Source organism: Vicugna pacos, chromosome 20 (genome assembly GCF_048564905.1).
Source record: "Vicugna pacos chromosome 20, VicPac4, whole genome shotgun sequence".
Lineage (NCBI taxonomy): Eukaryota > Metazoa > Chordata > Mammalia > Artiodactyla > Camelidae > Vicugna > Vicugna pacos.
In genome coordinates this window covers 8,950,095-8,974,125 of record NC_133006.1, presented here as the reverse complement: position 1 = coordinate 8,974,125, position 24,031 = coordinate 8,950,095, and the positions used below count along the sequence as shown (strand labels likewise).

General features: G+C 58.1%; 2 protein-coding genes across 3 annotated transcripts in view; one reads left to right on the top strand and one right to left on the bottom strand.

The window, feature by feature from the left end:
• Positions 1 to 2,294, top strand: part of EFHC1 (EF-hand domain containing 1) — a 46,514-nt gene extending 44,220 nt beyond the window's left edge. For both annotated transcript variants that reach the window (XM_006211535.4, XM_072944815.1), the window contains exons 10-11: positions 580 to 790; positions 2,070 to 2,294. In XM_006211535.4, the coding sequence (XP_006211597.1) occupies positions 580 to 790; positions 2,070 to 2,141 (283 nt within the window). In that variant the 3' untranslated portion in view covers positions 2,142 to 2,294. The remainder of the gene's footprint in view (positions 1 to 579; positions 791 to 2,069) is intronic.
• A 6,861-nt stretch (positions 2,295 to 9,155) lies between these two features.
• Positions 9,156 to 24,031, bottom strand: part of TRAM2 (translocation associated membrane protein 2) — a 67,412-nt gene continuing 52,536 nt past the window's right edge. Inside the window, exons 3-11 of the mRNA XM_072944813.1 lie at positions 22,290 to 22,399; positions 21,688 to 21,804; positions 15,861 to 15,919; positions 14,974 to 15,058; positions 14,465 to 14,535; positions 11,938 to 12,042; positions 11,569 to 11,712; positions 10,702 to 10,865; positions 9,156 to 9,591 (exon numbers count right to left, since the gene is read on the bottom strand). Coding sequence (XP_072800914.1) covers positions 9,518 to 9,591; positions 10,702 to 10,865; positions 11,569 to 11,712; positions 11,938 to 12,042; positions 14,465 to 14,535; positions 14,974 to 15,058; positions 15,861 to 15,919; positions 21,688 to 21,804; positions 22,290 to 22,399 — 929 coding nt within the window. The 3' untranslated portion in view covers positions 9,156 to 9,517. The remainder of the gene's footprint in view (positions 9,592 to 10,701; positions 10,866 to 11,568; positions 11,713 to 11,937; positions 12,043 to 14,464; positions 14,536 to 14,973; positions 15,059 to 15,860; positions 15,920 to 21,687; positions 21,805 to 22,289; positions 22,400 to 24,031) is intronic.

Here is a 24,031-nt window from a genome sequence, read left to right as displayed (position 1 = left end):
TTTCAAATCATCAGTGTATTTCTGTTCTGTTAGCTGTATTTTAGAATGATAGAACATTTCTGTTCTGATTGGGCTGCAACTATTTAAACGAGTGGAAAAATGTTAGTTGTCCGATACGCTAAGCCTCAATTTCTCAATCCACTGCACAGAGCAGATTCTTCCATAAATGACCGCCCACCAAATTGAGAGTGGGCTGGGGAGGAAGATTCCTGACGGGTGTGCGTGTGTGTGTATGTATGTGTGTGTAACTGAAACATTTATTTGGAGATGATGTAACCTAGGTGCTGACCATCAAGTGACTCCCATAAATACCGGGCATGGGTGGTGATGGTGTGGGTGCGGCGCTCTGCGTGGTGGTGATTTACGGGATGGCAGCAGGGGAGGCTGAGCCTAACCAGGCTTCCTGAGTGAGGTCTCCGTCCCTCAGCCCTGCAGGCCGGCGCTCAGTGATCGGTCAGCTTAGCATCAAAGCTGTTCATCTTCAGAAGCTTCCCTGACTTCCCAGGAGAACTGGGTGGCCGAGGTAGGACTGGTCAGGAGTGAACCCCACGTCCAGCCACTTCCTCACTCTCTCCGCAGCCAGCAAACGGAAGAGGACCCAGGCGTGCAGGCCCTGGAGATGCTGATAGACACGATCCAGAAGCAACGGAAAGATGTCCCGTGCAGGGACAACATCCCTGAGGCCTTCCAGGTTTACGACAAGGAGGCCTCGGGACTCGTGGACAGGGAGACATTCTTCAAAGTCTGCGACTCCTTGCAGCTCCCAGTTGATGACTCCTTGATCAAGGAGGTCAGTGGGGTTACACCCGGGGTGGACTGCGGGCGGGGGCCGCTCACTCGCTCCCAGAGGCAACTGCACCGTGTTTCGTTGTAACTGGGGAAGACTGGAGGTGTTCAGTGAGACCGCCTGTCAGCCCTGATCATCTGCCCTTGACTCTGGCACTGGTGTTCTTTCCTGACCGCAGTCGGAGGGCACCTCTCTAAGTGGGTGGGGCCGGACTGCGGGGAGTGGCCGTTAAGGGGGGGCCAGAGGTGGATTCACGCCGGACTGAGCAGGATGGTGGGAGTTCCTGACGCCTTCACTGCCGCTGCCCACCTCTGCCCATCATGGGGCTGGCCGGGGAGGGGCAAGACTACTGCCCCGGGCCGCGGCGTCCGCCTGCGGGGGATGACCCCGACCTTCCCCTCCTGGAGTTTCCACGTGAGCTGAAGAAGGCACTTCACACCTTTCTTCCGTTATCAGCCCCTTTGGCCAGGGTGCCCCAGAAGCCAGAACAAACTTTCTGCCACCGTTGCGGCCAATTATCATTGAGACGTTCTCACTAAGAACATCGAGATGCTGTACACCTTCTTCCTAATGATACTTTAGCAAAAAGGGATGTTTGGAAGTTAAGACTCATTTAGGGAAGGCTTTGGTTTGGGGCCACTGTGACCAGCTTGGAGATGAGGATTTTTCAGACAAGACAGGGGAGGCAGATAGAGGGTGACTGTCCACGCGGGCCAGATGCCCACTTAGTCCCCAAGTCTCAGGCTGACAGCTCACCACTCAGCCTGTGACCTGCCATGGGACGGCGGGGGGGGGGGAGCTGCCTTCAGGGAAGGAGGGACCAGGAAAGCATGGGCGGGTGGATTCACACACGTCTTTGAAGTAACCGCGGCGAATCAGTGTACTTCCTGCCACTCACGGGTGAGTTTCATGGGGACATGGTTTGAGCAGGGACATGGCTCGAATTTTCTCTTAGGCTGTGATCACAGCAGCCTGCTCTTATAAGAGCCTTACTCTGTGCAGACTGGAGGGACAGTCTTGTATTTGAGTATAAACACCAAAATGCTTTGAAATGATGCTTTTATCAATAGAAATGTTAGCCCTGAAACCTGGGGCAGGCTGTGTACCCTGTGTGAGCTTTGATTTCAGTACGTGTAAGACGGGGGTGGTCTGACTACCCATCAGGCTCACAGGACCAGGTCAGAACCAGGTGAGGTTACAACTCTGAGCTGGGTCACAGAGAGGATGTGGGGACTGTCCCTAACGGTCCCATCTGTCCCCCCCACCTCGCTCTCCCCCGCAGCTCATCAGGATGTGTTCTCACGGAGAAGACAAGATCGACTACTACAACTTTGTCCGCGCTTTCTCAAACTGACCCGCCGGGGAGAGGATGCAACACGGCCTTTGGAGGTTGGGCCTGCGTATACCTTGTACTCTTGACAGAGCTCTTAAAATATTTCTTTTCTGGTTCTTCTATTTCGCCACCACTAGTACTATTGAATCCTAAATTAAATTGGCTCTCTCAGGAGCTGAGGTCAGTGCCTTATTTGGGGAGGAGGGTTAGGGGTACTGTGATGGTGAATTTTGTGCGTCAGCTTGACTGGGCCGTGGGGTGCCTGGACATCAGGTCAGACCTTATTCAGGCGTGTCTTGGGGGCTGTTTCTGGATGAGGTTAACAAGTGAGTTGGAGGGTGGAGTAAAGCAGATGCCCCCCGCCTGCTCCCTCCTCCACTAAAGGCTTGAATAGAACGAGGAGGCCGACCCTTCCCTGATGAGAAAGGATTCCTCCTGCCTGACTTGACATCAGCGTTTTCCTGCTTCTGGACTCAGACTGAAGCATTGGCTCTTCCTGGGTGTCAAGCCTGCTGGCCGGGGACAGGAACCACACCATCACCCCTCCTGGGTCTGCTGACTGCAGAGGGGGGAGCTCGTCCACCTCCAGGGTTATGGGAGCCAATGCCCCATGATCCGTCCCTCCCTCCCTCAGTGTGTATACAGCCTGCTGGTCCTGTGTGTCTGCAGAAGGAACCCTGACTGATACAGGTACAGAAGATTAAGAGCAGGAGGGCAGGAGAGACATCACGTGGTGCGGGGTGTTGCTGCTGCCCCCAGACTGTAGGGAAATACCGTGTTTTCCAAACTGGGCTTCCAGGCCCACGCGTAGATCTGCATTTTAAAAATGGGATCAGATAGGGGATAGAGTGTGGTGCACGGACCTATCGTTTCATGAAACTTGTTTGAAATGAGTGTGTATTTCCTGGGTCATGATGGAAAATGTATTTTTTGATGTGTAGTAGGAAAAAATTTTAGAAAAGCGGCTTTTAGAGAGCCTGGCCTTGAGGTAAGAGGAAGACTGGCAGCAGCTACTGGCCATCGACGGAGCTCCGGGGGCGTGGCCACCAACTTCGTCTTCCTAAACGCTCTCGGATCCCTTCCTGCTGCCTGTCCTCTGCGCCACCAGGGGCCCTGAAAATAACTGGGGTGTCTCAGACGTGGATCTATAGGCTGTAAGGGCATCTGGGACTAATAGGTGAGAAGATGTCTCTAGATGTTTCTGGAACATCCAGGGTCACTAGGGTGAGTATCCTGCTGCCGTAAGAGCATGAGCAAGTGCCTTTGAGAAATTAATTCACCGCAGGCTGTATTTGTACCAGGAGCTTAGCATTCACTGTCCCTAAATCTCACCAGCACCACTCCCTGCAGGAACAAGCCAGCAAACAGCCAGCACCGCCCCCACCGGGCACAGATGAGCACGGGCTCGGGGTCACCCTGCTGCTCCCGCAGAGCTGCTCGCCCTGGGTCTGCATTCCTGCCTGGTCCTCACGCCCCGTGGTGTCCTTAGCTAACTGCCACCTCTGACTCATCTCCTGTGCTCTCCCTGAAGACAGTTCTGGAAGACACAGCAGACAGCCAGGGTCAGGCAGGCCATGTGAGTGACGCCGCCGTGCCTGGGGCCACCTAACCCACAACTAACATGAGGACACCTGTCCAGCACCAGCACCCGCCGTTGCTACCCTGAAACGTAACCACCTTCTCCCAGCCAAGTGACGTCAGGACACAGGAGTCCCCCCACCCCATCCAGACACCCACGGTCAGCCGCAGTGTGAACATACTAAGCGGAAAGTTCTAAACCGCGCGCCGTCCTGAGCAGCGTGCTGACCTCTTCTGCCCCGGGTCCCCAGCCACCCACACGGCCAGGGCTCGAGGGTGCGGGCCCACCTGGAGCAGGTGCTCTTCCTCCTGACACAGCAGAACTGACAACCGTGCCACTGCCTCGGGCTCCCACGGCGGCCCGAGGAGACGGTGAGGACGTGCAGGAAGGCAGAGGGGCCACGTTCACGTGAGGTACCGCAGGCTGCGGTTGTAACTCTTCTATTATTACTCATCTCCTATCGTGCCTAATTCTTGCAGTTCGTCACAAGTATGTGCATATAGGAAAAAACGGTGTATTCGGGGCCCAGGACCCCCCCCCCCCCGCAGTTTCAGGCACCCTCGGGGCTGGAACGTGCCCTGCGGCTCAGGGGCGGCTGTGAGGCGGCCGCCCGCCCCCGCCCCTCCTGTCACAGACGCGGGAAGAAATGACGCCACTCACCCCCACCGCCCCGCGTACCAGCTCCTCCTCCCTCAAGTCAAGTCCGACTCCGCAACTCGCCTGACCACAGTGAAGAAGTGTGTCTCAAAAGCCACACGAGAAACAACTGAGTGAAAAATGTTTGAAATGAGGCTGGAGTTGATGCAAACTTGTTCTTCAAGTAAAAGCAAACGTGAGCATCCAAAGAAAGAAAGAAGGAATTATACCGAGACAATTAGACTAAGAATTCTATGCCTTTTATTCAGGTATTTCAAAAATATTTGTTGATCATTTGTTTCAAAATGTACATTTTAAAAAAAAATCCATACAAAACTGTAATTTGTTTTAAAACCAGACAGGAACAGTGGGAAAAGGATTTGCAAAAACGGTTCACTGAAAGTAAAAAGATCCCCACCCCCCCGGGCAAAAACAGCCAGAAAACAAGACCCTTTTACATGAAAGCATAAATACGCAGGTACAAGGTTTCCTTGAGTTCCTCGGTGAAATTTGGTCCACAACATGAACAGGCTAGCGAAGAAAAGCAGACACTCAGCCCACGTTTGCGCCAGGAGGTGCTCAGGGCGCCAACAGCCGCTGCCCGGCCTTCAGAGGTTCTTACACACGAGGGACTGAAAAACGAGGTGCAGAGCCTCACCCCACAGACACCTGACTGGACCCCCGGAAACGGCGGCACGTGCAGCCAGCCAGATCCCGCCAGGTGCACAGGCTGCCCACGTGGGACCGAGTCCCGGGAAACGCTCCACACGGACAAGAAACTCGAGGACGCTTTCAGCAGGAGGCTGGTGACGCCGCGCGGGTCCCCACACCCCTCACTCCCAGACGCGGGCCTGTTAGTGCCCCGGCCTGAGGGTGGTTTCTCTCCTCCTCAACAGACTTAAAAGAAAAAAAGGATGTCTAAGATGATGCTACAAGGTTCCATGAGACTGCCAGACGCCCACCAGGGTCACGAGAATGACAGCAACAGGGGAGGGGCGGCTAGGGTTTCTTCTGTGGGGACGACCCCCCCCCCCAGTGCCAGGCAGGGAGGGACAGAGGGCCGAGGGAAAGACCACCGGCTGGGAGTTATTGCACAACCCGGAGGAGCCAGGACAAGGCCGGCAGGCAGGGGGAGCTGCTGCTCACACAAGGTAACACTGCATGGGAGGGCGGGGGACACACTCCGCCACAGCCCACCCGGACCCACGTCACACGGGCACCTGTGATGGCGAAGGGCAAACTCGATCGCGTAAACGTAGGGCTGAGTGGGGAGCAACAGAGATCAAAGGAGGCTACAGCAAGGGTACCTTTTCTTCAAATGTTGGGGGAAGAGCAGGGCTCCCGCATGGGGCCAGAGGCCTGGGCTTGGGGGCTAGTGTCCCTGGAAGCCCCGAGCTTCCCTCACAGGCACATGCCAGCAGGTAGGGGCCTCCAGGCCCCTGCTGCTGCCACCCGGTCACAAGGGAGAAACTAGAAACGACCACAGACCCTAACGCGGGGAAGGGGGAGGGGGTATGGTGACGAATGAGGCAAAACTGTTACAATCTGTGTTCCCTTTACATGTGACTTGACCAGGCCCGGGGCCAGAGGACCACACAAGTAAGGCACTTCGGACACAAAGATCTGCTCAGAGCAGAGAGCAGGCGGGTCAGGGGGAGGCGGCCGTGGGCCGGGTCGTCCTTTCCAGCCTTTTGAGAGGAAGGGTCCACAGTCACACAAGAACTAGGATAAAGTTTTCGTTGGTGAAGGCTCCTCACTGGGCCAACAGCAGCTGCGGGGACAGACTACTTAGGCTCTGAGGATCATGGACGACCTCCTCCAGCCATGCCCAAGGCCCCTCCTCCCGGGCAGGGCTGGGAGCTGCGAAGGCAGCTGGGGAAGAGACCCCCGGGCAGTCCGGCCTCACGGGCACACCCTCCGGTGGGGAAAGAGGCTCCCCCCCACCCCGCCTCCCCACGGTCAGGAATGGAAGTCTGTTCCCTTGGGACACTGAGCCCCCACTTCCCCCCAGGGGAGCGAGGTCCGTCCAGACCTCCCTGCCGCCTCAGCCCCCAGGCGAGGACAAACCAACAGGGAGGCTGACGCCCAGGAAGAACACCCAAGCCGAGGCGGGGTGGAGGCGGCGAGCCACTTCGAGTTTAAAAAGGCATCCAGGGAAGAGAATTTTCCATTGTGGACTCTCAGGAAGGGGTTGCATGCTTTGCCCCTACCGCTCATTCAGCACTTAGGTCAAAGGGTCCCGAGAAAGATGTCGCAAGCGCAAATCCAGACACGTGTCCCAGAACGCCCAGCCTGGCCCCAGGGGGGGTTCCTGGCCCCAGATTCCGGTCGGGACGGGCATCTGCGGGTGCAGAGGCGGCCAGGGCACCAGGGTCGGTTCTGGTTTCTGGAATGCTGGCAGCTCTGCCTCGGGGCAACAGTGTGGGTCTGGGGCCCAGACACACGCGGGACTGGAACTGACCAGAATGGGCCTGCCCCCCCTCCCACAACCTGCCCCCTGCCTTCAGAAGGGGCACGTGTGACTTATTAATAGTGTGGCTATCTGAGCCTCGAGGATAAAAATAACATCCCATCACCGGGCCCCCAGGAGGGGCGCCTGCGCGGCCAGCGGTGCCGGAGGGCGGTGGCCGCTGAGGTAGATTAGCACCTGCTCGCCTCCTGGCTGATGGCGCTCGGCGGCCTCTCCAACCAGGGGTGTCTGGCCAGGAAGGAAGAAAACAGCCAAAGTGCCAAATCAGGACCAGCCAGCTCCGCACGCTCTCAGGATGAAGTAGAATTGAGTTACTTCAGCCCCTGGCAACATGCTTTGAGCCAACCTGCCAGGGGCTCGGCTCTGAAACAAATGTGCCAGGCATGCTAGGGGTGACAGAGCACGGACCCTGACCCTCTTACCCTCCCCTCAAATCATCCCCGAAGGCAGCCTGCGTGATGCTGGCCTCACTCAGGGTCACAGGGGTTCATGCAGCAGGAAAGATTTTCCCGACTCTCATTATGGAACCGACTCTGTCCTTTAGGAAGCAGTGGGAGTTAGCCTGGCCCTGGGCTGGTGGCACCGTGAGGCACACTGCACTGCGGGGCCGGCCGGCCGGAGACCGAGGACAGCCAAGCACGGGTTTTCTGGCGACAATCACCAATCACCTCCATGTGGGAGATAGGACACTGACTGATGCCAGGACCTCAGCTGCAGTTCCCCACCTCCCAGGCCACGGCCAGGCACGGGCTGAAGGCACGGCTCAGCCGGGCTCTGGGTGGGGGAGGCGGCCCCCTAGGCCAAAGCCGCAGCCTGGAGAGGACTGGGTAGGGCGCGAGGCTGCTGGGCAGACTTGGGAGGCTGCAGGCTGACCTGGGCTGCACCCGCGTCCCCGGGGCAAGATAGGAGTGCACGCAGCTCCAGCTGCAGGGGTCTGGGGACTGTTGGACTAAATGGCTGAGAGGTTCCAGACTGGGTCTGCTTGTTGGTACAAGCCACCTTTTCACCAGCACTCTGCTCTGCAGCTCAGGTAAGTGTCAAGGAAGGAGGGGGAAGGATGGGAGGAACTGGCATTTGCAAAAGCACTGTCCCTCCTCATGGGTGACCAGAAGAGAGGTCCTTCCCATCACCACGGCCTTCTCCTGCACAGAGAGATGAGAGGCGACCATGGTGTTATGCAGCAAATCCCCAGGCACTGGTAGATTAAAACCTCTCTGATGCAAGTGACCTGTGGAAGGGCGCTGCTTTGATGAAAAGACCCACCCGTCCCATCCCCGGGGTAAAAATCCAAGGTTTGGTTTCTACTGTGATGTCAGGAAGAGGACCAGAACATCACATGACGCCAACACTCCTGTGCCCACAGGAACGGCGCCCCGCCACATCCACACAGCATCCCGGCCTCCTTACTGAGAGCCTTGCTTCCCTCCGGAGTCCTCACGAGGCACCATGGAGCCTGGAGGCCCTGCCTTTGGGTAGGGGAAGGCAACGAACCCGGGCAGGAAGGGGGCGCAAAGACTTGTATCAGCAGGGCCAGGTCTGCCCGTCTCACCAGCAGAGCGACTCAGTCGGCCTCCTTTCAAACCGTCTAAATGCTGTGGGTGCATGCTCAGCAAACGGCAAGACAATGATGACCATGCCAAGGGACACTCAACAGGTGGGGCCGGCGAGCGAGGGGCCCAGGTGACCCTCCCTGGGGCCCCTGGGGGCTAATGTCTCTGCAGCAAGAGAGGTGAAGTCCCGTGCAAGGCCACCCCGACCGGGTGGCTGGAACCAGCCTGTCCCCGGCCAGTTCGGTAACTGCTGTCTGGTTTGGTTTGAATGCTGGTGAGTGTTGCGAGGAGCAACGCAGAAAGGGAGGCCGAGGTCATCCCCTCCATCGTTTCTGCCGTCAGTTACCTTTCGGGAAGGGCCTGCCGCTCCGGGTCGCTGTGCTGGGCCGCAGGGCATGAAGACCGGTCCTCCTCCCGCACTTCCCCGACAGGGAGGGAGCAGGCTGGGTTCGCAGCCGGGACCAGCCCCGGGATGCTCTCCTGGGTCCCGGGGCCCGACGGTTACCACCATCCTCTGCACCGTGTCCTCACGCCCCAAAGCCAAGCGCCTCGGCATTTACAGCCAGCTGTGTCCCCGCCAGGCTTCCAGGTGGTGCGAGCAGAGCTGGAATCAGACATCTCTTCAGTTAATCAGCACCTAGGAGATGATGATCCCAGGGGGCTGGTCTCCACCGCCGTCCATGCACACAGGGATCAACGACGGAGGCTCCCGGGACTCGGACAGGTCCCGGCACTGGGTGCCGGATGGCCGGTACTGCAAGCTTAGCCCCCTCGCGTGGTAAAAATCAGACACAGAAAACTCGCATGACAAGGTCAAATTAACAAGTAAACAGAGAGAGGAACAGCCGTGGAGAAAGAGAAACGGGGAGCCAGCAGAAAGGTAACCACGGAGCCTGGGCTTCCAGAGAGCTCAACGCAGGACGGGGGAGGCTCTGGGGGGCCAAAGGGGGGAGAGGGGAAGGCTTTTGGTTTTATTGAGAATGGTTCACGGAGGAAGAAGAGCGAGCCAAGACGTAAAAGAGGAAAAGGCCCTGGGTGAAGACAGGTTTCTGCTGTTTGAGACGGAGCATCCAGAGCCGGACGGGGGCAGCAATGGAGGCCGGGGCTCCCCGCCTCCCTGCGGGGCCCCCACAAGAGGAGTCCTGCTCTCAGCACTTTGGCCTTAAGGAGACTTGAGTTTCTTAGTCCGTGGGGAGGTTCCGTTCTCTGCTTTGACCACTCCGTTTTCGTGGTAACCTAGGAAGTGGGCGGAGATGGACATGGTGTTTCTGCTGGGGCTGGGGCAGGGGAGGAGGGCAGGGGAGGGAGGCCGGGGGCCTGGCAGTCCCACAGCTGCACCCCCGGGGGCTCCTGCTTATACCCTCCTGGCCCAGGGTCTCGCTATGTTTCAGGTGCTTGGTCTCTGAGTGTCTTTTAGTGGGAGGGGCTGAGGTGACACACAACGACCTGGGAACAGGCGGAGGTCCGCCCACCCAGGCCTGAGGCCAGGGCCAGACCCTCCCTGAAATCACTCAGGGGCTGCCCTCGTCCTCAGCTTCCTTGGGCCCCTGTGGGGCACCAGCCACCTTCAGCAGCATTTCAGGAAGGTGAGGATGGGCAGGCGGAGGTCAGGAGGCTGCTGGGACAGGGCCTGACTCCTTGCCTGGCTCTCCTCTGGCAGAAGAACTGTCCTTTCAGTCACTGTCAAAAACACCCCCTGTGCTTGCTCCAAGTCAGAGGCACATCTGGCGGCAGCCTCACGCCTGCACCCACCCCCGGCCTCGCACACGTCGGTTCCAGTGCACACGGCCCCTGCCGAGCCCTTCCCACACCTGGACACGGGCTGGAGACGCGGAGCACGGAGCCCAGTGCAGACAGGCCCCGAGGCTGCACGTGACCGTGCAGCTAGCAGCGCCCCCAGACTTGGCGGGGGTTCCTGGAGTGTGGCGGGGATCAGAGACGTGGGTGTCCCCCACCCACCTCCCCCCAGCCCTGTGTCACCCTGGGTGAAGACAGAGGAGGACCAGCAACAACCTGGGAGGCAGCCAGGCCGGGGTGCAGAGCAGGAGGGCAGGTGAGGACACAGAGCGGGCGGCCGCGCTGATGGGGTCCCTGAGGCCACCCTGAGGATGCGCTTCCTGCCAGAGCGCCCCACCCAGCTGCTGCCCTGCCCTCCATGCCCGCAAGGGGCCCCGCCTTGTCCGCCAGCCCCGCCACAAGCCGTCTGGGCCCAGGTCCAGCCACGTGCCGGGCAGGCCCCGGCAGGCCTCAGGAGGGGGCAGGACGGAGGAGCTGCAGGGCTGGTCCAGGCCCCAGGGGGGCACCACCACACAGACACGCTCTCCCCGCCCTGGCCCCAGCACCCACCTGACTCCCTCTTGATGAGCCTGGCTGCCGGCCTGGGGGCGGCGGGGACCCTGCGCTTGGCGCTCTGCTCGCTCCAGTACTCACGCCAGTGTCGCAGCTGGGAGTGGATGAAGCGCCACATGAGCCAGGCCTGGGCGGCGCACAGCAGCAGCAGCACGCACAGCCTGCGGGGGGACGGGCCAGGTGGGTGTGTGCCGGGAGAGGGGCCAGGACCCCGCCTCCCCAGGTCACCGCGGCCACCAGGAAGAGCGTGGTGGGAGGAGGTGACAGATGGGGGCCCAGCTCCAGCCACACTGCCTGGGCGGGGCTCCACAGCACAGAACGCAGCTGGTTGTGAGCTCCACGCACATCGAGAGGATTCAGATGAGTGGAATTATGATTCAACAGCAGCGGTAATTCCAGAAGATCAACTTCTCACCCAGCCAGCCATGTACAACCCGAGCAGCCTGAACCTCTGTTCTCTGACCCTGCCAGGCCCCCTCGCTGCCCCCTGGCCTCTGTGAGAGACCATCGGCCAAGCCATTGAGAACACACTGTCAAGAGCCCACGCGTGGTCGTCAGACAACCGAGAGGCTGATGTGAACCCTGTACCCACCAGGAGGCACTGGGCCCGGGGAGGGACGCCCGCCGACACTGGGACCTGGCCTGCAGCCCGACAGGGCAGGGCCAGGCAGGGAAGACGGCTGTGATGGGGGCAGGAGGCTGGTGTCTCCTCTCCCCTCCGGCCTGATGGCAGAGATTCCCACCTAAACCCAAGGGGGCAGGGGAGACCCAGGGGTCTGCTGCCTCCTGACCTTCGGGGAAGCTGTGCTGAGTTCGGGGAGCTCCTGGCAGTGCTCTGGGAGCCGGGGCCTCTGCCCAACTCACCTGCAAAGTAATGTGTTGAAGTTCCCTTTCTCGGGGTCGAAGGCCTGGTTTTCCATGCGAGCGAGGCCAAAGCCGATGGCCAGCACCGCGAGGGTGAGGATGCAGAGGCGCGTGAGCCCGAATACTGCAGCCCAGGCGCTAAACCTGCGCGAGGAGCGGGCAGAGCACATCAGCCCGGGGCCCAAGGGGACAGGGGCCCAAGGGGGCAGGGCCCCAGGGCGGCTGAGGATGACGCCTGAGGGATGAGGCTGCTGGAATAAGATGCTCCGGGGGGAAAAACCTGGGGGCGCTGCCCACAGGTCGGGAGTGGGGCGGGTGACGCCCAGGCCAGGGCCCTCCCACCCCCGGGCCCCCATCCGCTCCACTCACAGCTTCTCGTTGTTCTCATCTGCGAAGTAGCAGAGGCGGGCGGCGTGGAAGAGGAACTCGGTGGAGTAGTGCAGCAGGAGCAGGACCAGGCCCAGGCGGCTCAGGCTGGGGACACACAGGGCAGGCTCACAGTACCCCCACCCCCAAGACGCCGGGCTCTGTTCTCCACTCCCACCGCCCCGGGACCCCGCCCCACCCTTCCGGGTCCAGTCTGGCCTCGCGCCTTGGAGAATTTTCCTAACACCGCCCCCTGGCCTTTCCCCTGTGCTGCCTGGGGCTCGACGCCCCGGCCCACTCCCACCGCGGACCTGGCTGACTCTGCACAGCACCTGTCACCCAGCCTTCATCTCTTGGCCCAGGACCAAGCACAGAAAAGCTGTGAGCTCTGCATGTAGAAATACAAGGGATTCCCACCACCTGACTTTTTATCGTCCAAGTCTTCACAGCTAAGAGGTACTCAAGGGAGCAAAACTTAGCACAACGCAAAAACAGGTGCCGGTGAACCGACCTCTTAAAACACCAGCACTGCTGACCTGTCTCCCCGCTCACTTCCGGGCACGATGCTCCCACTGACTCCCTAGGCAGTTTGCTGCCGACGGTCGGCTGGAGCTCAGACACGTGCAAGAAGGTTGCGAAGTGAAGTTCCAGACCCCGCTCAGCAGGCAGGGCCTCGGGAAGTCAGGGGGACACTGGGGGCACGCCCGTGGGCCGTGATGAAGAGGGACCCCAAGATTCCACCCAGGGGGACCAAAGAAGTGCAGAACCGATCAGGATGGTCACTGGATCCTGAGAACGGTCAAGAGAGAGACGTGGAATCTGCCCAGTGTCTCCCTGTGGACGAGGACATCCAACAGGACGGCCCCTGACCATCCCAAACCTCGCTTCCCAGCCCCGCTCCCACCTCAGGGCCGGGCACCTGCGGCCCCCCGTCCTGCCAGCTCTTTCTCCCCCTGCCTGGCTCTGTCACTCACTCCGTGACCCAGTCCCCTCCTCAGAGGGGGCCTCTCCCCACACAGTGGCCCACTGGACCAGTCTCTGCATCCCATCACTGTGTTATTTTCTTCTCCACACTTAGCCCCATGGGAAACCCTGCTGATTCGTTTCCTTATGTGTGGTCTCCTCCCACGAGACAGATGCCCCAGGAGAGCAGGGCTTGGTCTGCCTTCAACCAGAGGTAACTGCAGGCGGGGCCCCAACGCCAAGCTGTCTCCAGACAAGACCCCACGTGGCTGGGCTTTTCAATGGTCTATCCTCCGTGGGAAATCCTGCAGCTGGGGGTCTCTCCTCTCCCCACACTCACTCACTGCTAAAAACTAGAGCAAGGATGGAGGGGCAAGGAGGGGCCCCCTCGGTGGGCAGAGGTGGGCAGCTGCTCCTTGAGATGGGCCAGCTTCGCTGGGGATGGGACGGCATCACCTTGGAGGACCCACCGCCCCCACCCTCTCAATTCTAGTCTCTTTCCAGAACAAGAGTTCACAGGACTCGGCCCAGTCGCGGTCAGACCCCACGCTTCTCCATCCCCGGACACGTCAGATGTGGGGAAGCAGATCTCAGGGCATTGCCCATGTCTGGGAGAGGGGTGATGCTACGGCAGGAAGCTCTCCTTGGTGGTGGTCCTGTCTGTACCCTCTCACGGCGGTCCTCGCACACCACCAGGTGACCGCAGGCTAGCTTCCTCAGACCCACCCCACACGCAGCACAGGAGCCCCCAGCACAAGAGCAGAGCTGGCCTCACACGGCCTCTGCCCCTCAGAGTCCCATCGAGGCATGGACGCTGCTCTCGCCCTCCAGAGACAGGAGAGCGGATGTGGCTCCATCCCCTACATCAGTCATCCTCACGGGATGCCTGCCCTGCGGACCCAGGACCTCTGGGTGCCTAACAGGTTACACAGCGCAAGCTCTCAAACTCCTAGATCAAGTACGGTGTGTGTGTGGCGGGGGGCCCTTTACTGCACAAAGCCCAAGGAGACGCCGAACTGGAACCACACAGCCCGCTCAGCAGTGACTCTTCACAGCAGTGACGCTCAAGGCGATGGCCGCTCTTGCGACTTCAGAACAACCAAGCAGGGACACCTCTACGTTTCATTACAAACCAAAGGGACCAAAGTGGGGGGGAGGCCAGGGCTGCAGCTCTGGGGGGTCCTGCACTGGACGCGCGAGGCAGGGGCCGGGCTCAGACCGCCTTCAGCCTGCAAAGCCATGGTTCATGGGCCCCCGTCCCAGGGGCTGTCCCTGACTCTGTCTCGGGTTGAGGTGGTCCTTGCTCTGGGCTCCCAGGGCAGATGGTCCACATGGTAGCACAGGGCTTGTCCCACTCAGGCCCTTGTCTGTGTAACTGCGTCTCCTACCCGGCTGAGGATAACCCAGTAAACATAAAGGAACCATCCATCTGTGCATTCCCGGGTCTTGGGACGGTGCCTGGCACTTAGAAGGCATCTAATAAATGCCTCCTGACTGAAGGGCCGTGTGGAGCGATGCGTGGACGTGAAGGGCAGGGAGATCTGGCCGGCTCCGGGGTCTCACTCACTTTAGGAGGTACGCGCCCGCTATGTGGACCAGGTACAGGCAGATGTACTGGAGCTGCCGGGGAACCTCCTCCTGCAGGAGACAGGCAAAGGTGCAGCTCGTCCCCGCCCCCAGCAGCAGGGGGACAAGGCGGGCGGCCGCCTCCCTCCCCACCACCGCGGGGCTCGGCTGCTCTAACAGGCTGGGGCGAGAAAGAAGAGACGGGCACGGGGAAACAGGGCTTTTGGAAATAAGTCAGAGGGACGCTTGAAAAAAAAAAAGACCGTGGGAAAGGCAAAGACATCTCCACCCACTCTCCAGAAGACGAGAGTCTGGTCTCCCCCCGAGCCTCCCCACCGCCCCGTGTCCTGTGGGAGACGGGCAGGAGACCCCTCCCGGAGGACGTCAGGGAGACCCGGACAGGGGCTGGCCCAGCCTCTCACCCGCCCGCTTCTCCACCCACGCCTAGCCTGCCCGAGGGGGCGCTGGGGTGCCGCTGGGGACGGCGGGGGGACGGGCGCCAGCACTCACCTTCCGTACCTTCTGGAAGTAGAGCTCAGGGAGCGCGTGCAGCCAGTAGGCCAGCTGGCACAGGTAGAAGAACTTCACCTGGAAGCTGGGGACAGGGAGCGGTCACCCGGAGGGAGGGAGGAAGTCCCAGCAGGGGGTTGTCAAGCCCTGGGGTGGGAGGGTCGCGGGGCAGGACCACGGGGTGTGAGGAACTGGTCCAGGAGGGAGGAGGAGGGACGGGGAGGGAGGACGCTGCTCCACAGATGAGACCACATGGAGGGACACCGAAGTCCATGGAAGGACACAAAAAGGATGAAAAGAGCAGAGGGGGAGAGTCTTGGGCCTGGAGGAGGAAAGGCTGAGGAGGGGGCTGATTCCACAACACTGTGGGTGGAGAAGATGGTGGTGGATGTGATGCACGTACTAAGGAAGGAAGGACCTAATTCAGCCAAGCCTCTGTCCTGGGGGCCTTGGGAGGGGCCAAGGTGGCTTCTGAAGGACATGGGCCCAGCTCTGTCCTCCTGGTGGCCCACCCCGAGCACGAGAGGAGGGGGTGAGAGGGAGCAGGTGCCCGAAGGCACACAGCCCAGAGAGCTTTGTGGAGAGGCCCTGCTCCCCGCTCGTCCCTTGCGCTTAGGAACCTGCCACAGACCTGACGTGGCCCCTCCAAATCCACGTGTTGAGGGGACAGGGCTCGTGCAGGTGACACTTCATTTCGGGATTCTCCCATCATGCACACGAGGAAGCAGCAGCTCCCAGATGAGTCTGCCTCCCCACACGGGGCCCTAACAGGCTCGGGGTGTGCTCTGGGCCTCGGGCCAGCCGGCCCCGTGTGCTGGCCACGGTCTGGGGCAAGAAGGCAGTGCCCGCGCCCGCTGCCCCCTGGGGGCCAGAGTGGCAGTACTCACGGGAGGTACACGTGTGGGTAGTCTTCCCAGAGGCTCCTTGGGTTTGTTAAGTATCCTTCCTGCAGGGTGAGAAGAGGGTGAGAAGAGACAGGAAAGTGAAGCCTGCTGGGGCCCAGGGGTCAGGGGCGCACCCAGCGCCCAGAAAGTGGAAGGAACAGGAACCCTGAACACAAAGACCCTCTGGCGCTTGGCGGGTCTCTCCATCCTGACCCAGCCAGAGGAGGAGGGAGACCCTGCCCTGGGGCCGGGAGGCCCCGCCCATACTAGCTGCATCCTCTGAGCAGCTGGCCTCCCTGAGCTTCAGTTGGCTCACAGGTCAAACAAGGATAAAAATACCCTCCCAGAGCTATTGTTAGGAATAAATGTGACAGTTCATGTTTGTGTGACAGCGCCGAGCATGATGCCTGGCATGCAAACACTCAGGAAGTGCTTGTAGGATGAACAAGCAAATGGACGTCAGGATCACCACCCGCTGGGCAAACAGCAAGCCCGCTGTGGCCTTTCACAAACCCAGAAATAAAAGGAATGGCAGGACCCCACAGCCTCCCGAGTGTGACCCTTATCACTGGCTGGGGCAGGGGACGGGGAGGGGGGGGTGCCGCCAGGACCTCGCATGGTCGTCAGGCTGGGCTCCTTTCTGGCCCTTCTTCGCATCTGCAGCCTAAAGCCCAGGGTCCCTGCCGGAGCAGGGAGGCCACCAGAAGACCCTCCCATCACAGAGCAGTCTGGACACACAGGGTGAAATCTAACAAATGCTCTTTTAAATGCAAAGCCCCTGGGGCCCAAGAGGGGAGGAAAAGCCAGAGCAGGGAGGTGAGGCTGTGGGATGGAAGACCCTTACAGGGCCACCCTCTCAGAGAAAGGGGACACGAAGAGGCTGACGACCAGCCCTGGGACAAGAGGACGATGTCTGCTCACCCTGGGCTCAGGATGGGAACAAAAATGTGATCCTGAAGGTCTGTAATCCCAGGCTCACTGTCACATGAGTCTGGAGCTCAAATGTCTATCACCTGTGTGTCTGGGAGCCCCTACACTGAGAAATCAGTATTTCTTTTTAATTGAAGTAGAGTTGGTTTATAATGTTGTGTCAGTATCTGGTGTCCAGCATGATGTTTCAGCCATACATACACATACATAGATTCCTTTTCATATTCTTTTTCACCACAGGTTGCTACAAGATCTTGAATATAGTTCCCTGTGCTCTAAAGACCTTGTATTTTATCTATTTTATATACAATACTTAGTATCTGCAAATCTCAAACTCCCAATTTATCTTTCCCCATTCCCTTTGCCCCCTGGTAATTATAAGTTTGTCTTCTATGTCTGTGAGTCTGTCTCTGTTTTGTAAATAAGTTCATTTGTGTCTTTTTTTATTAGATTCCACATGAGTGATATATGGTGTTTCTCTTTCTCTGACTTACTTCACTTAGTGTGACAATCTCCAGGTCCATCCATGTTGCTGCAAATGGCATTATTTTATTCTTTTTTATGGCTGACTAGTAAAGAAATCAGCATTAACAATACTGTGGACCAGGGACACCATTGGGACAGGCTCTCCCTGAAGGATGCACAGGGTTCTTACACAGCCTTGCTAAAGATGAGCTTACAATCCAAGATGACGAAGCACACGAGGAAACAGTCCACATGAGCAAGAGGAGGCTGACACCACACTCAGGGAGGGTGGAGATGGCTATGTCAGCGTGACCTCCTTTTAGAAACAGGGGAAGGAGGGAGAAGACAGGAAGAAGATCCTGACACGAGGTGGTTTCTCAGCCGCACAACTCAAATCTGAGCTCCACCACCAGCCTCCTGGTCCAACAACTGGTGAGCCAGCTGGTGGCTCTGACAGGAGGTCCAGAGCCTCAGATGCAGGCACTGAGGCTCAGGGCGGGGGCTGTGCTCCCAGCGGTTGAGAGAAGAGCCCTGCAGGTGACCCACAGGAGGGCTGCTCCACCGGCCCTCAAGTCACTAAACACCCTGGATGCTATGAGTGTGGTCCATGGCCCCAAACCCACATCGTGGGACCAATAAGGCATGCATCCCAGTACAGTTATGGTCACTTAGGTTTGAAGGAAAGGGTCTCCCCCAAACCCTCTCAGCCTCATTTCTACCCCTCCTCACAGTCTGGCAGAGGTGGGAGGCTCTGGGGGTGCAGGGGTGGGAAGAGGGACCAGGCCACCCCATCTGCCGTCCACACACCCGCCTGCATCAGACGCCCACCCCGGGAACACAGAGGTTCACCTCCCACCCCATTTCAGGGAAATTTAGAGCTGGGAGGATGTTCCTTCCAAGAGGATGTACCAATGTATTTAAGGAGGAAAATGGTACTTCTGCAGCTGAGGTGGAAGAAGCATTTCTACCAAAAGAAAAAAAGAAAAAAAAAAAAAAAGACTGGCCAAGAAAAGCAGAACTGAGAGAAATCTAAAGCCCAGATGATGCTGTGATTTTAAGTAGGGACCCTCTCTGGCTTGGCCTTTTCCTTGGGAGACAAGAAGTCAGAACTTTGAACCAGCCAGCAGAGAACACGCCCCAGAGCAGAGCTGTCTGCCGCGAGGGGCAGTCCCATGGAGGCAGGCGAGCGGGCGGCCAGAGGAAGGATGACTCACTGCTCAGAGAACAGTCTTTTCCAGACCTTGGGCTGGGCAGGCACCCAGGGAGGCCTGGGCCAGGGCCCTCGGAGCTCAGCACACCAAGCGTGGGCTCGCACCCCCGACCCCACCCGCCGGCGGGCACGCCATCTGGGAGACCTTGGAGAGCCTTTGTTCTTGCCTGGTTCTGCCGATCAGCCAGGGAGGCCCCAGGGAGCTGGCACTCTCCCTTCCCCCACAGCCTTCCTTTCCAGGGGATGGATGGACAGAGAGCCCCACAGGAACAGCAGGGTGCAGGCCTGACACAGCCGGCTGCTCCCTGGACCCACGGGTCCTCCGGAACACCCACAGCCTAGGTCCGGCTCAGAGCAGTCAGTGTGTCAGGAGGAGCCCCGACCGCGCACCTAGACTAAGAGCGCTCCTCTCCCTGAGCACCGGCTGCCGCCTTCAGACGGCCCAGGGATGCTTCCCGGGGAAGCCAGGCAGGGGGCCCAGGCACCCACCCACCCTGCTTTCTGCAGCAGAGCAGTTTGTTTCTTTGTTTCACCTGAACAATGAACAGTAGTTCAGAGCTAGATTAAAGGCCGGAGGTTGACATTCTTATAAAACTGTCGGCCCCTCCATAGTCCCATTGCCCTGCTTGGATAAATGCAGAGAGAAATGTCTGGATCCAACACCAAGATAAAAACGGGTCATTTCATGGGGGAGGGACTGAGGGTCAACTCTGACTTTCTTTTTCCAACTTCTATGGATGCCGCACTTTTATAAAAAGAGATCATCTATGATGTTCATAAAAACAAGCAATTCATTACTTTAAAAACCGTCGAAGGTTGGAGCAAGAAGATGCATGTGCTGCTCATTTATTCCCTCTCACAACAGCACCTGGGCGATCACTTGGTGCAGGCCGGGAACCGTGCCCGGGGTCCAGCAGTGAGTCCCAGGCCTGCCCCCAGGGGCGCAGAGTCTACCGGGAGAGGCAGACAGCAGAGAATCCACACGCAAACAAGAAACTCCCCAGAAAAGGATGTGGTGCAGCAAGTACGAGTGGTGGGGGGAGTTCTCGGCGGAGATGACGTCTGGGCAGAGACTTGGAGGGCAAGGAGGCGGCAGCCATGGGTGTCGGGATGGAGCGTTCCAGCAGAAGGACCACCTGTGCCAAGCCCAGGAGGCAGGAGCACGAGGAGAGACAGAAGGGCAGAGATAAGAGGTGGGGCCGGGCCAGGCCGGGCAGGTGAGACAGGCCGGGCTGGCAGGACCCAGAGCTCGGGCCTGTGGAAGAGGCGTGATGCCACCACAAGCAGGACCGGGGCTTGTAAGCAGTGGATGTGTGATTTCGTTTAGGTTCTAAAAACATCTGTCTGGCTGAGCAGACGATGGACTGGGGTGGGAAGGCACAGGAGTGGAAACAGCCTCCTTCTAGAAGTGGTCCAGCCAGAGGCGACGGTGGCCTGGATTATAGATCAGGGTTCCCAACTGTGGCACTCCCAACATCCGGGGCCAGGCTAGTCTCTGCTGTGGGGACCAGCCTGCCACCCAGCAGCATCCCTGACCTCCACCCACTAGACGTCAGAAGCATACTGTCAAGTGTCCCCTAGAGAGACCACTGGCCTGGCGGCAGCAGGGCCTGCTGATGAACTGACTGGAGGGTGAAAGAGAGAGAAGAATCATAACAGAAACGTAGGATTTAAAAAACACCCCGTCTGAAGGAGTAGGTAGGCTGCAGAGCCACATGGAGTTCTCCGGACCTGGGGTCCCGGGTGCTTTCCAGGGTCCCTTGGTCTTTATTTCCTGCTGGAGATGCTGAGCAGAGAATTGGCTGTCACCACAGGAAAAGCCTGCTAGGAGCATTCGCTGGAAAGAGCCACAGCTGCAGACGAAAGAGCAGCATCCTCTCCGAGCCCCTGATGGCCCGGGGGAAGCCGAGACACGGCAGGGAGCATCTCACCCGCGGGGACCGGGGGCACGTCACCTGGCTGTCGGTCAATGGATCAGGCTGACCAGGTCACAGCTGGGGTGGACATGGGGGTGAGGCAGAAAGGACAAAAGTGATTCCGAGGTGAGGCCACACCTCTCTGGGAGGGCCCGTGAGACCTGGGAGTGTCTGTGGGACCTGAGGGCTGTTATGCCTTGGAGCAGCCGAGGGTCTCCGGGGGCCATGCGAACAACACACCCAGAGCTGGGAGAGGGCTGAGGCCCAGAGAGATGAGCCAAGAGGACCCGGGGCTGGGGGGCGGGCGGTGCAAGGGCAGCGGGCACCACTCAGCAGACCGCACTGGAGTCCTCCCGGGCCAGTGTAACGAGGCAGGCCAGCTCCAGAGGGCAGATGCCTCGGGCCCTGCCTTTAAAATCCGAAGTGTTCTCTGATCAAACGAGAATAGAAATAAAGGCAACATACAAAAGGCACGCCGACTCCGGCTCTGAGAATGAGTCCAGAGTCCTGAGGACGGGAGAGCTCACCACCGTCACTAAGGAAAAGGAACGGGATGAGGGGTCCGGGAAGCAGGGTGGGAAGCTTCTAAAAAGGTCACAGGGTTGCTGAGTTGTCCAAGCCCTGGGCCTGGATTTCTCACCGGATAATTCTAGCTTCTGAGGAAGAGACCAGGTTGCAGCCAGAAGGTGCTCCGGGTCGGCGGGGAGGGGGCGGCGCTAATTAAAACTCCCCAGCGGGACAGGCCTGTTACAGCGGGTCTTGTTACAGCGAACCCCGGAGGGCTGTCCGCATTCCTTTGCACGAAGGAACTGTGCTGTATCAAAGGCTGCTTGAAATAAGAGTCTTATTGTGCGGGCAGGGGAGGTAGACCGACTGTCTGGTCCTCCAGGCACCTGGGGGAAGCACGCGGACTCTCACAGGACCTGACGCGCACAGGGGGGTGCTGGCCTCGCTTGCAGGAGGCCAACATGGTGAAACAGAACCAGACCCTCGGGTCCTAGCCTTGTCCTGGCCACCCTGGAGTCACGTGACCACGGGGGCCGCTGTGACACTGGAGGCTGGATCTCTTCAACTCATAACACGAGTACCAGAAAGAACACAAAACTCGGCTCACGGGGCGGTGCCGCGGGAGCACCCTGCGGCGGGACACGGAGTGACGCGGCTCTCGGGTATCGGCGCTGCAGCATCACGTAACCACCTTAACGGCTGTTTATCTTTGGACAAGGTGGCGCTCCCCAGCTGTCAGGCAGCACCTCGACCACTCACCCCCCCCCCCAACAGTGCCACGGCGCCCAGGCCAGCAGCTCACCGTCACCACCACGTAGAAGCACCAGATCACCGAGCTGAGATGAAAGACGACCAGCTGTCCAGATTCATTGAACTTGCTGTGCTTGACCTTGGAGAGATGAAGCCGCTTGCTGATTTTCTAAAGAATAAAAAGAATCCCGCATATTAACATAGGCGTGTATTTATTGCTAATGGGCAGGTTTCAAACTCCTGTTTTCTCCGCACAAAAGGGCTGAAGCCCGAAGCCAGCCGTCACCCGGGTTATTTCGCGTGAGCCTCGTGTGTACACCCAGTGCTTAGAGTTCAGACGAGCACCTCCAGAGAGCGGCAAGATGAACGTCTTCAGCGCAGGTGTAAAGAAACTCCCCCCAGCGGTGCTGTGTGTGACCCCGGGGGACGCCGTCTCGTCCTCCTCAGGCAGCCCCCTCCCGGGGAATGAACACTGCGGTCCGCCTGCTACGAAGGCTGCAGCGGGGGTCCGAGACCTCTCCTAGCGTGGGCGGGAGGTCAGTCCCGCAGGTCCACCAGGGCAGGCAAACCAGGGGACGCCGGACTCAGAGCCGCAGCCGCTCGCTCGCGGCAGCTCCCGGCTTCCCAGCTCCGCACCCAGACCCGCTCACTTACGTCTAAGATGTACTCCTGCACCACGGCGTGCAAGATGATGGTGATGAAGACGTAGAACAAGATTGTGACCAGGTCCTTCGGCCCGTAGTGGTAATGCACGCTCTCGCCGTCTGAGGAGGCAAGGACAGCCACGTCAGCATCCCCAGAGGGGGAGGTGCTCTGGGACCCAAAGTGAGAGGAGAGCTGAGGCGGAACGGGAGGTCGCATGCTTCCTCCGGCTGCAGACTTAGTAGAAAGAGAACCCCACCCACCCTTTGGGCTCAGCCCCTGGTAGCACCAGTCGGGAGAGGGCTGAGGAGAAGCAAGCACATGTATATTGTGATGACCTCCCCTCAGTCTGGGCAGGAGGGCAGTGAGTCTCCATCACTCCCTGGCTGTGTGACTACTGAAAAGCAACCAAGCTCTCTGAACCAGAGTCTCCTGCCCTGTAAAAACGAGACCTGCGATGCAAGGTTAAGCCTGTGGACTCAGAAACCTGAGTTTGTATCAAAGCTCTGTCACTGACTATACTTGAATTTTAAAAAAAGTATGTACCAACCCCTCTCCCTAAAAGCTCTGCCATTTATGTCCTTTCCTCTTTATTTTTTAAATTGAAGTATAGTTGATTTATAATATTGTGCTAATTTCAGGTGTGCAGCACAGTGATTCAGTTATATATATATACATATTTAGATTATTTTCCATTATAGGTTGTTACAAGATGTTGAATATTGTTCCCTGTGTTAGATATTAAATCATTGCTGTTTATTTTATATATAGTAGTGTATATCTGTTAATCCAAAACTACTAATTTATCCCCCCACCCCTACTTTCTCTTTGGTAACCATAAGTGTGTTTTATATGTCTGTGAATCTGTTTCTGTTTTGTAAATAGATTCATTTGTATTATTTTTTAAGATTGTACATATAAGTAGTATCATATAATTTTTGTCTTTGACTTAATTCACTTAGTATGATAACCTCTAGGTTGCTGTTGCTGCAGATAGCAATATTTCATTCTTTTTATGGCTGGGTAATATTCCACTGTGTGTGTGTGCGTGTGTGTGTGTGTGTGTGTGTGTGTGTGTGTGTGCGCACACACACACGGGTGTAATGTCTGACACAGGAAACAAACAAAGGTGAAAACTATAATTTGACAAGATACACGCACCCCAATGTTGATGATGTAGCAGCATTATTTACAATAGCCAAGACATGGAAGCAACCTAAGTGTCCAATGATGGGTGACTGGATAAAGATGACATCATTTATTTCCTGTGTGACTTTGGGGCACCTCTACATGTGACCTTTCTGTGCCACAGATTCCTTACCTGTAAAATGAGGGTAGCAGCTATTCCTGTACCATAGGGTTATTGTGAGAATTAGAGGACTTAAAAAATGCAAAGTGCTTAGGACAGTATCTGGGGCACAGTAAGTGCTATATATGTATTTGACATAATTTTTGTTGTTGTTGGGCTGTTGTGAGGATTAAAATGAGATAATGTGTGTGCAAGACACTTACCACAGTGCCCATAACCGTGGTAAGCCTGCACTAAACAGTCGCTTATTAAAATACTATTTAATAGTAATAAATTAGACAGAATCCCCGATACTTAAGTCTCGTAAAGCTCTGTGACTGCAGCCTCTCCCCACAGAGGAGGATTCGAGCCTCTGTTCCAGCTGGCAGGCCGCGGGGCTGCAGACACTTAGGTCCCAGGGCTGGAGCCCGGGTGCTCCGCCGACCGCCCTCCCCCAGCAGACACA